Genomic DNA, 11,324 nt, shown 5'->3' with positions numbered 1-11,324 from the left:
TCCTTGATGGTGGATCCCTCTGTTGCCCATACAACTAGTCAGGCCCAAATCAGTCAAAGCCCAGAAGCACATCAGCCTTCTACCCAATCCACAGGAAACAGCTCAAGCAATACACAGATGGCAAAAATAAATTCCATAAGCCCTATGAAGTGCATAACAGTTAACTATGCTTTAAACTACAGATGGTCACCAAATGGGACACTGTACCAGAACAAGGTACGTACACCTGTAACTATGACCACACTTTTCAGAGTACTTGTTATCAAACTATTATCTCCTGGGATTGCTTATACTTAAAACTATTCACTTACACTGATATTTCAGACTTAAAGTAAAATATTAGCATCTACATTTAATGCATTCTAGATAACATTTGACTGAAAGAACAACTTGCATAGGAAAACCTACAGTAAAATGGACATATCCTGAAATGGATTTCAAGAAAGCTAATTGCCACACCACATTCTTGTATCCTTCAAGGTATGACAGTCTTGTCACCATGGTATTTCAGGGTTTGATTACCAGCTATAAAAAAAAAAAAAAAAAGACTTTTTTTGAGCACATTTATCAAGCCTTAATGTTTATGATTTTTTTATTGAGGAATTTGTAACAACAGCTGTATTCTTTATTCTCTTCTGAATTCTACAAATTCTGTAAAAGTTTATGAAGATTTGACATCAGTGGCAGACCCATTTACTGTGTACAAGAAGGAAAATAAACAGGTCAGGAAACAGCAAGGGCTGGATATTTTCAGTGCATGTTCTAAGCCCAGGAAAGAAAAGAACCATTTTCTTGCACTGCAGTTTGTCACCCTCCCAGTACAGACTTGTAGATTTACACAGGAGGCAAGACAATCCCAATCCAATCTTAAAATGTCTCAATCATTCAGTCTTCTTCCTTGACCCAACTTATCACTTATCTTCACAGCTCACAGCAGTTTCACCAGGATGCTCTGTCTTCAGTTTTTTATGAGGTGGCTCTGCCGGGAGAAGAGATGTGCAATGCTCTAAGGATCGTGCAATTTCATCAATTGTCCATTTGTCTTCATAAAGGGCATGCTCCTCTAGCGTAAACGGCCCTTGTTTGGTTCGGGTCAGCTCTTGCATAGTGGCACAGGTAGAGAGTTCTACAGCGGAGGACAAAAGAGTATTTAGAATAAGTGCACAGTCAAGTTTAACTATTTGCAATTCATTTAAAATGTATTTTCACATGTAGCCTTCTACATTATTCTGCTTTGTTTGAAAATGAAATTCAAGAAGATTTATCACTCATTTATACCTTCTTAAATTTGAGCCAAGGAATTCCTTTCATTTCAATAGATTTCCAGTGTAGTAAAGAGTTCAAAATCTGACAGAAAGTTGTCAAAAGGTTTTCCAGATTTAAATCAGAATGAAAAGAGAGAAAATAATGACCTAAGATACATTCTGTATTCATAAGTGACTTAGAAGACCATGTATTATTTTTCCACGGATTTGAGGCCTTAGCACGTCTTGCTTTCAAGAAGGACTTTTGACATTTTTATCCTGTGCCACCTATCAGGATAATATAAACTAAAATAAGGAAAAATAAAAAATAGTAACAAATGCTCTGCTACGGTAAATAAATACCAGTAGGACAGAATTACATAATGAGGAGCTACAAAACATAACAGCAACCAGAGCTGACTTGTAAGTGCATCCTTTCTGATGTTGGAAGATTTTTACTGCATTTTAAATTTTTGAAAAGGAACCAGCTGAGGACAGCCTTCATCTTGGTTTGTCATTAAAGGACTAAACAGAAGCCACTATGCTCAGAAGGCAGTAACAGAAAGAGAATCTTTGACTTGCCTAAGCACAAATAACAACATTGAAATTCATAGGGTTATCCCACATTGCTTGCTTTCTTGATCTGCAAATGTATCATTTAAAAAAAAAAAAAATGAAATGGATTATCTGTTCTCCATCATGCAGTTTGATACATATAGAGCACAAGACAAATAACCCTGTGGGAAAGCCAAACCATTCACAGTTCAGGTAAAGGAGAAAGAAAACACTAGAAAAATCATCACAAATGTAGAAGTCTTTCCAGCAGAAAGGGTTTATTATGTGCATGGTAATGTTCTGCGCAATCTGTTTTCAAAATGTGATGAATAATGTTTAAAAAGACAGTACCTTTCTTCTTCTTCTCATCCTTAAATCTGAGTTAGCTTTAACATATGGAGGAGGAAAGAAAAAAATCCCCACCTTGCCTTGTATTATCTTGCTCAGCGCTATTACTTGCTCCATTTCTGGTAATTATTTAGCCTTCATTTCCCCATGCTCCCAAGGAAAATACCTTAGTATATAAAACCAAGTGATAGCACTACAAATCTGCAAAATAGTAAGTACACAGGTCTAGCTACCGGAGATACACAAAATGACAGATTTTTTTCCATAAACAGACACATTCATCCCTTAAAGTGTCATGGGTTTTTTCATGCCTACCTTTGCCAATGTCACTGACCAGGCTCCTGACATAAAAGCCACCACCACATTCGACATCTGGAATGTTAATAGTGACATGGTAAATTGCTAGTGCAATGTGAAATCTACTTTACATAGAAACCATGCCCCCACATAAATGTAAAAATGCGCTAAGCAAACAACCCAGTGATAAAATATTTATAGGATGCAACATCAATTATTCATCCTGTAACATATGTGCGGGTGAGATTGCTAAGCTAGACAGGAGGGAAAGCAAATACAATGGCAACTGAACTAACTCACTAGAAATTAAGTACTTGCTGTGGTATGTTAATAAATGCCTCAGTCCTATTCATTTTGAAGGTTTCAGAAGGTGGTTTCATATTTCTAATGATGAAAACAAGTTATTTCAAGCACAGTCTGAACTATCGATGCGTTTAAGATACTGCACACAGGCAGCTCCAATAAAATTTTAAAATTCACCTTTAACTTTTCCCTGTTCTCTCAGCCCTTCCCTTCCCTCTCTGCCAGATCAGCTGCTAGTCACCCCTACTTTAGTAAGGGCTGCAGTAACACAGCACTGAGTTCTGTCACTCGTACCCGCTCATCATATAACATCTGGTCCAGAGGACTACGGGTCAACTAGGCAGCTGATCAATGCAAGACATTATCCTGACCTCACAGTAACATCAAACATTTATAGCAGTCTTTTTGGTTTATTTATTAATGTGCTTCTTAATGCACTACCCAAGTTTCTTCATGTATGACAAAAGGAAGGATAAAATCCTGCCTCCTGAACTGAGAGAGGCCTGACAGTAACTGATACTGGTCCTTGCTGCACCCTGGGAGAGATGCCAGCAGGCCTGGGCGTCTGGGCAAAAGAATGGGCAAAGTGAAGCAAGCAGACCTGAGAAAGGAGTGAGCTAGAGGTTACAAAATTACGGACAGATGCAAATAATCCCCCAACCAGCCTCTCAGAATTTTCCATCACAGAAAGATTACATATAATCAGCTTAATTTAAAATCAAAATACGGTGCTTTTACTGCAAAGTGAAAGTCTCTGCACATGGGCTTACACCAGAATAAGTAGCTGAGGGAAATGAAACCCATTTCATTTCTTTATTCTCATTCTGAGTGTAAATAAGCACCAGCAAGCTGGGAGCATCACTACGTAATATCTTTGGCCTTTACCCAGTGTGAACAGCGGTGGCTGGAAGTGTTGGAGAGAGAGGCTGTACACTCTCACTGGCCGAGCAGGCTTTGCTTCAACTGCCTCTCCTCTCTTCATCAGAGTTGATAGCCTTTCTCCATCTTTCTTCAAAGCAGAATAGCTGACCAGATGACAGAGCATGAAAACAGATGTCATACGGTTGTAATAGAACAAGCTTCCCATCCTCCAGATCCTGTTAATATTGTACTACAGTAGCATAAATTTTACCATTCTAATCCTCTCCAAGTGCTCACGAAAAAATCAAACCACTGGCAAGTGCTTCTGAAATCTCTTGGACATAGAATCATCTCATTCACTAGTAGCTATATAAACTGGAAAACAAGAGACGGTCCTGTATTTATCTCTTGCCGTATAGATTTAAAAGCGTTTCATCACTTAATTTGTAGTTTATGAAAACAAAGGTTACTATAAGCGGTACGAAACTTGCAGCTGCGTCTAACGTTCTCTTTCTTCAAAGTCTGCAGGGTGTACTCTGTTTCAGTGTTATGTTGAGCTGAGCACTGAGGCTGCTCAGGCAACTCCTGTAATTCTGCCTTGCACCTTTACTTGCTTCCCACCAGGGTCCTCCCTGAACAGCAACTGCCAAGTTATGTAGCCTTGTTCTAGGGTGTTTAGGGGACCACTATAAAAAAAAAAAAAAGAAAAAATTCACTGATTACATGAAACTTTACCCAAAGCTCCAACTTTGGTCTTGTCAGAACGATGACCACAGAAAAACCAAAAATGATCTTGCTCAAATTAGCAGAAGGCAATTTGAAACAGGTCACATGAAGCAGAACACCTACTGAATTACTGACCTTACAGTGCTCATGTTGGAATCACAGTAACTGATCCATTGCAAATGCAAAGCAAAGCATGTTAGCTTAAATCACCATAAAAGCCATCTGTCACAAGCTAAGTGTTTGCACATTGCCAGCTACTATGGCTCACCTGACGAAGAAATTTGCTAAGCTACGGAAACTCAGTCACTAATCACTCATTCATACCCTAAGTTTTCAGGAACTAATTTGAGGTCATTTAAGGCACTTCCACAAAAATGTCAGTAAGCCTCCTCTTACCCTGCAACTAAAATTAAAGACTCGCAGCTTTGCTTTCTAACTGGAAGACAGGATAGAAGCCCCCAAGCCCTGTAAAGCTATTTAAGACTGCTTTGCTACGCCACATTTACCATAAAAAAAAAAAACAGACTCCACGTTACCATTTGTGCTCGATGTTCAAATGGGCATGACCTGCAGCTGCAAATGTTAAAATCCTAAGTTCGCCTTGCCTCTACCCTCTTGCCAAAATGTGTCTTTTTATTTCTGAGAGAACTGACTTCTGTTGGCAAGTCCCAACAGCTGAACACAACTGCCAAGAGAATCTGAATGTTGTGGAACTTACAGTGGAGGAACCTGCATTATGTCCCCTGTGAACTTCTGCAGCACGTTTTCAAGATCTCCTTTTGTTACCTGGTCTGTAGAAAGAAAACAGTAAGTATGTTAGCATTGATTACTCACATGGCACTAATGACATCAATCACGTTCTGCAAACAGATACAAAGAAGAGTTCCCTCTCATATGAATTTAGACTGGGTGAAAAACACCAAAGAAAACAGATAAAAACCAGAATGTAGGTAGGAGTGTGAATTATCACAGAGTGTGGAACAAACTGTCCAAGGTGATTAAGACAGTCTGGTTGCCTTCAGAAGGGCAGAAATCTGAAGATACAGTTTGCTTTTGCAATTTCTCTCTCCTGGAACTGCAAATTAATTTTTATTGGGAACTATGCAATAACTACAAAATTTGTCCTAGTCTAATTTTTGTTAAAGGACCAAAAAGAGTAAGATGTTCATCTAACCTTGGCAACTTCTCTTTAAGAGTACCTAACTGCAGGGAAAAATACAACAGATTATTAGAGAACAAAAGCATCATGGGTTTTTTTTCTAGTGAAGAAAAAAGACTGCATCTGGAACAACACATCAAATTTCTGTATCGAACAACTAACCTGCAAATGCACACCAGGGTATTGTTATATATTAAGTAAGGCAATTTTACTGAAGAAATCCTGTAAAAGAAAGATAGCTGCTTTAGGCAATCTACTCTCTTTCTAGAGTACACATACAAATCTGTCTGACTTTTATTAGAAGGCTATAACCTAAGTAACTGATTGCACTGGTCCTTTGAAATACTATTCAATAGAGATGACATTCATCCCTAATTTGTTTAGAGAGCACAAACGTAAGGTGCATTTCTACTGTCTAGGACTTGACTAGTCCTGTGTCTCCTAAGTTATATGCTAGGTCAAAAGCATCCTGGAACATAAACCAACCAAATTTATTTATTGATCTTTCATTATGTTTTGGAACAGATCTTTACTTCCAAACCTTACAAACTAGGACCTTTACTTCCAAACCTTACAAAACAGATGTACTTCACGCTGTAAGTAAAAGAAGAGGTTTCTTTCCACATCAGTTTTGGATGATGGCAATGTGGTACCACACTTGACAAAGCACACTTTGCAGCCTCAAGCTGTCTCTAGGCCCCAGCAGCTGTCTCAAGAAGTGTCATTAACAGCAAGGTTGAGAGAGACCAACGTACATCAGAATACAGGGTAGGAACAACAAAATCAATTGTATAGTAAGTCTGGATCTTCTGAAGAGCTTCTTACATGGTTATTTGAATATTCTTTTTGTATTATGCTAGTTTAGCATCATCACAACAAAACTACATGGTGGGAAGTTAGTATGACCCAGCTCTATGCCGGTGATCCCATCAGCCTTCTTGTGAACCCTAGGTTGCTTCATGCCAGAACTTAGTATTTAAGATCTAAGCATAAGTGTCACTTGCGGTTCTCTTTCAGTTTTCACCCCATGAACTGAATTTGTGGCTAGGGCATTTAAAGAGACACCTGCGTTCAGTTCCTGCTCTGATTTCATATTCCCCTGATTGAGAGGTTACATCTAGCCTCTGAAGAAATCACTTATGTCACAGGCAATCTCTATCTCTGGAAAAAAAAAAAATTCCCCATGTAACGAATGACCTATTAAGCCATTAACAAACAAAGTTGTGGGGTGTGTTAGCAAAGTAAATATTTACAGATGAGCTTGCTAAGATCTAGAATAAAACATTATTTGTCTTCTGCGATACATCATGGCACAAACTGGCTAGTATTACATTCTGAAAACCTAAAAACACATGCTTTTTTTTTTTTCCCCCAGCATGCACTGTCTTTGTGTTAATGGACTATACTGGATTCTTGCCCTTTCCTAGAGTAACACACAAGCTGTGGAGCTTTCACTCAGCTCTGTCATAAAGAAATGCCCTATTAATCTGGTCCCAAACGAAGTCTCACTATGTGTAAACTATGTATTTGTCGCAGGCATCAGACTGGACTCACGGCTCTGCAGCGCACACAGCCCACACTAGGAACCAGCTCCTTCACCACTTTTCAGCTCCCCCAGTCATTACACCCACAGCATCGTTGCAGGGGAATGCAGTCCTGCTGCCTGGGAGAACCATCTCCTTTTAGGCCCTAAACCCACGTTTCCCTCACCTGACCATGCGCTTGGGTTTAGTAGGTTAACAGTTTGCCTGATCAGCAAGTTTAGGGAAGCATTTGGACTCAGCCCTCCATCAAGCATGAAATATGAACACACACATAAAGGTTAATTAGCATCAACAGTCCCAGAACTTTCTCTCCCCATTTGAATTCCCTTCTCTGCTCCCTCAGAGTAAAGGGTTGAGAGATGTTTCTGCAGGACACATCTGTCACAGATCCAAACTGTCCTTCGTACCCAGAGTTAGCCTACTCCTCCCAATATCCTCATTGCAAATACCAAATATCCTCACCTGTTACATTGCAGAGCACAAGTTTTTGGTAGAAGCTGGACTTAAACTGCAGCTCTTTGCCCCTTCAGGGAAGGGTATGGCAGCTGCCACCCTGTTTTACAATGATTTCAGTGAGAAATGTCGAGGTTTGGCCCATGGGACAACTGCATCCAGTCCCCAGGAGTAACAACAGCCTTAGCTTAGAACAAAATGATTGTACCTGCTCTCTGAGTGCACTGTTCAGAATACATTCAATTCAACGCTGTTTTCTAAATTTCTTCCTAAGCTCTTAGACCAACAGTGGGGTTATGGAATCTCTGCACAGGCCTTCAGTGAACCACTCCTTACAATTCTATTAGCATCCCAAAGCACCCAAAATTTCAGTTCTCCAATGCTTCTAAAAACACTGAAAATGAGCCTATTAGCTCCCAACATAAAAATTTGTGCTTCTGAACACTGGTGACTGTTGATCCATTTTCCTGCTATAATCATAAAGGAAGTTAATTGAAGTTACCAAATCAGAAGGTGCCAATTGTGCCACAACATCAAGAAGCCTCCACTGAAGGGTGATACTGCCCTGTGCTTGTTAACAAACTACACCAAAACAGAACACAAGAATTATCCATGACAGTCCAACAGAACTATAGCAGATGACCTCGACTCAATCTAGCCCAGCACAAATTATTTGCAAACAGAGAAGCAGAATGCTGAAAGGACTACTTTTTTCAAATTATTTAGGTAGCTCTAGTAAACATATTTGAGCATAATCAGCAGAGACCTGCAGAAAATCCCCATAGATTTTGTTCTCCATGTCTGGATACAGTCTGTAGGCAGCTGGGAAGAAGTGGGTTTCAGAATGCACATTCCTGTGCATAGTTACAAACATTTAAAAAAAGGGCTACAAACATTAATATGCTAAAGAAAGCATTAGAGGAATACTAAGTGCTACTTGCTTCCAAAGTCAGCATCTGATAGCCTGGGAGCAGTATGAAACCATAACCTAATTTCATGTGCAAATGCAAACTCACTGTCTGATAAGAAACAAGTAAAAACCTGTGAGAAGTTCAGGAGGGGTTAAACCCAAGGAGCTCTCTTCAGTACATCCTTTCATTGTGACTAACTGTAATACACAACAGTTTGCTTTCTAAACTGTTGTCTAGGGACACTTTGAGGACTAAAATGTAACACTTTCTTATAGTTAATATAACAGGCAACTTTCTGCAGGCACTTTCCTTGTGTGGTCCAGTGGAGTCATTCAAGAAGTGTGTTATATATATCCTGCAAGCTGTTTTAGTGCCCGTTCTCTGCACTAAGGTCCAATTCTGGATGCCACTGGCACTGCAGGATTTATACTCCCTAGCAGATGCTCTGCTTCTCCTAGGATCCTTGTAGTGTCAAAGGAAAGCTGAAATTCAGCTCAAATATCTGGTTTGTCTGTTCCTGGAGTACCTATTAGGGTTAGGGATCAGGGATGGTGGGCCACCCAGAGAATCATGCAGAAAACCAAGCTGCTTTGGAGAAGACACTGGAAAAGATGAGAAATATCTACTTTATTGGAAGAGGAGGAAGGAAGGAAATAAAAAATATGTAGGTAGCATGGGAAAAAGGAGTATCCATGTTCTCTCTTTCTTCTTTCTGAAGAATTCAAATCTGATTGATTTGCACCAACATGGAAAGCAACTTGAGACCAATTTCACGAGCTTTTCTCTCAGCCATCAGCTCCAACAAAAGGATACTCTGTCCAGCACCCAAAATTGCACTGCCCCGGCAATGCCAACACTGCTCTTCATGAGACCACATGATGAACTGGATCATGAAACTGATCTCCATTTAAAAAGATAAGCAACTCAAAAAAAGGGGGTATTTTTAACCCAAATCAGTTCCCCAAGCGCACAGTCTAACAGAAAGCTAAACCACCATAACAGAGGAGGTGGTGCAGAGGTGGGAACTACTATAACAAGAGCTGCCAGTGAAAGAAACAACACTCTCAATTCTGTCTGAAGTAAACAATACAAAATAAAGCAGCAAAATTAGTGGTTCAAGAAACAGATTTTTTTTTTAATATTAATTGTCCATGGGAGTTGCATCTACTTAAAATTATATTTCACAGTTTATATGTATCTACATTGAATACTACTCAGTGCAGCAGAACCACAACATTCCACTTTCTGAGAGGATCACATAAAAACCAAGAAAGTGTTCTCACCAACCATCATGAAGTGTTGGCAACTCTAACACCACATGGATGCTCAGTCCTTCAGAAGCTGAGACTTAGAATTTGATCCTGAAGCAAAAGCAAATGATCCAACATCTCTGAATAGCATTACCTAGGTAAATAACTAGAATGATCCATCATCAAGTTAATGTGGACAAGAAACTCACACTTGCCTGCCTCGTGCAAAAAGAAAAACTGCAAAAGAAAGGACACTGGGGGTGAGAGGTGGAATTCAGGCTACTTTTTTCATCACGCTATTAAAAAAAAGATCATTTACTTCATGTACCTATTACCAAGTACCACAAACAGTGTGGGACCTGTAGAGCTGCAAAGCAACCAGTTACCTATTGGGTTATTTTTTTTTCTTTTTTCCCCAGGTTGTGAAAGAACTAATGGCAAATGCATTTGGTGTGTCCCTGGTTAGCTCTACACTGTTTCCTACACTGTAGAACGTCCACTCCAACAAAGCCACAGCCAGGATTAGTTCTAAAGCCTTAAACTCTAGTTCATTTATTAAAGTTGCTAGGACACAGACTGTAAGCAAGAGCAAGAATTGGTAGGTGAACATATGTAGAAAGCAGTTTATGCCAGCCTCATTTTTGTCAAGCAGTTTGCAGTTAAAGGGGCATACTAGAGGAAAGATTTAAGTGCTTTATTCCTCCACCAGCCTTGAAGGGTGTTACTAGATGAGCACTCATGGGACTATTCGCTGAAAGGAAAATTTTACTGGACACAGCACATCATTTGTCAGCCTGTCAAAGATTTAAAATGACACAGTCCTGCCCAATTCTATTTTCTCCCTCCTAATCTAATGCCTGGTTTGTTTTTTCCCAACAGAAATGAACACTTGCACTGGACATAATTGCATGAAGCTGGTCTGAATTATACGAGCACTGAAGTTGAAGATGAAATAATCTTAGTATGATTTCACATTTAAACTTAATTTCACAGAGTCCCAAATATCTCTTCCGCTTTTCTATGATAGAGACCATTTATGCCTTCAAATCACATCAAGTATATAGACACGTTTATGCTTACCATAAGGTTTTTCTTCAGTTACTCTTCCTGTAGCATCTAATGTATCAGTAGCTTTGCCCAGTACTCCAATGGCAGTGTATTTCTGGGAAGGAAAAAGAGAGATTAGTGAGTCAGGTCTTCAAGGTTGTTTCTTGGTTTGTGTTTTGGGTTTTTTTTTGTGTGGTTTTTTGGGTTTGGGTGGGGGTTTTTTTGTAATAAAGATTGCAACTACCAAGTACTTCAAATCAGACAGGAATACTATCCAAATAGTCAATCCAGCAACTTTGGGTAAGCAAAAGTAAAGATGAAAAGACATGGAACTAAACAAAAAGTAAATCCTGCATTACATGTGCCTATGATTTCAGTTTTAGAAACCCCAGGAAGAAGCAACATGGAATCTAATTTTTACTATAATTACATCAATACCATAAAGAAAATAATATGGTGGTAAAATCAAAGTCTCTGTGGGGTGTCACGTTACTGTTGAAGCAAGGCACATAGAGTGCCTTTCACACAAAATTTTTCTGTTCCTTCACAATTTAAAAAAAAAAAAAAAAAGACGACACAAATACCTTTACTTGTGAAAGCAAAACACCCACTTCCAAGGCAAAGCA

General features: G+C 39.3%; 1 protein-coding gene across 1 annotated transcript in view; it reads right to left on the bottom strand.

Moving 5' to 3' along the window:
• Positions 1–574: 574 nt before the first annotated feature.
• The window catches only part of TRUB1 (TruB pseudouridine synthase family member 1), a 28,851-nt gene continuing 18,101 nt past the window's right edge, over positions 575–11,324 (bottom strand). The window contains 6 exon segments of the mRNA XM_074875361.1: positions 575–922; positions 924–1,126; positions 2,463–2,519; positions 3,633–3,772; positions 5,053–5,125; positions 10,732–10,813. Of these exon segments, the coding sequence (XP_074731462.1) occupies positions 878–922; positions 924–1,126; positions 2,463–2,519; positions 3,633–3,772; positions 5,053–5,125; positions 10,732–10,813 (600 nt within the window). The 3' untranslated portion in view covers positions 575–877.

The sequence above is a fragment of the Strix uralensis genome, chromosome 7, assembly GCF_047716275.1.
Source record: "Strix uralensis isolate ZFMK-TIS-50842 chromosome 7, bStrUra1, whole genome shotgun sequence".
NCBI classification, from domain to species: Eukaryota; Metazoa; Chordata; class Aves; order Strigiformes; family Strigidae; genus Strix; species Strix uralensis.
The sequence above is the reverse complement of the archived record's forward strand: the minus strand, read 5'-3'. Positions and strand labels throughout refer to the sequence as shown.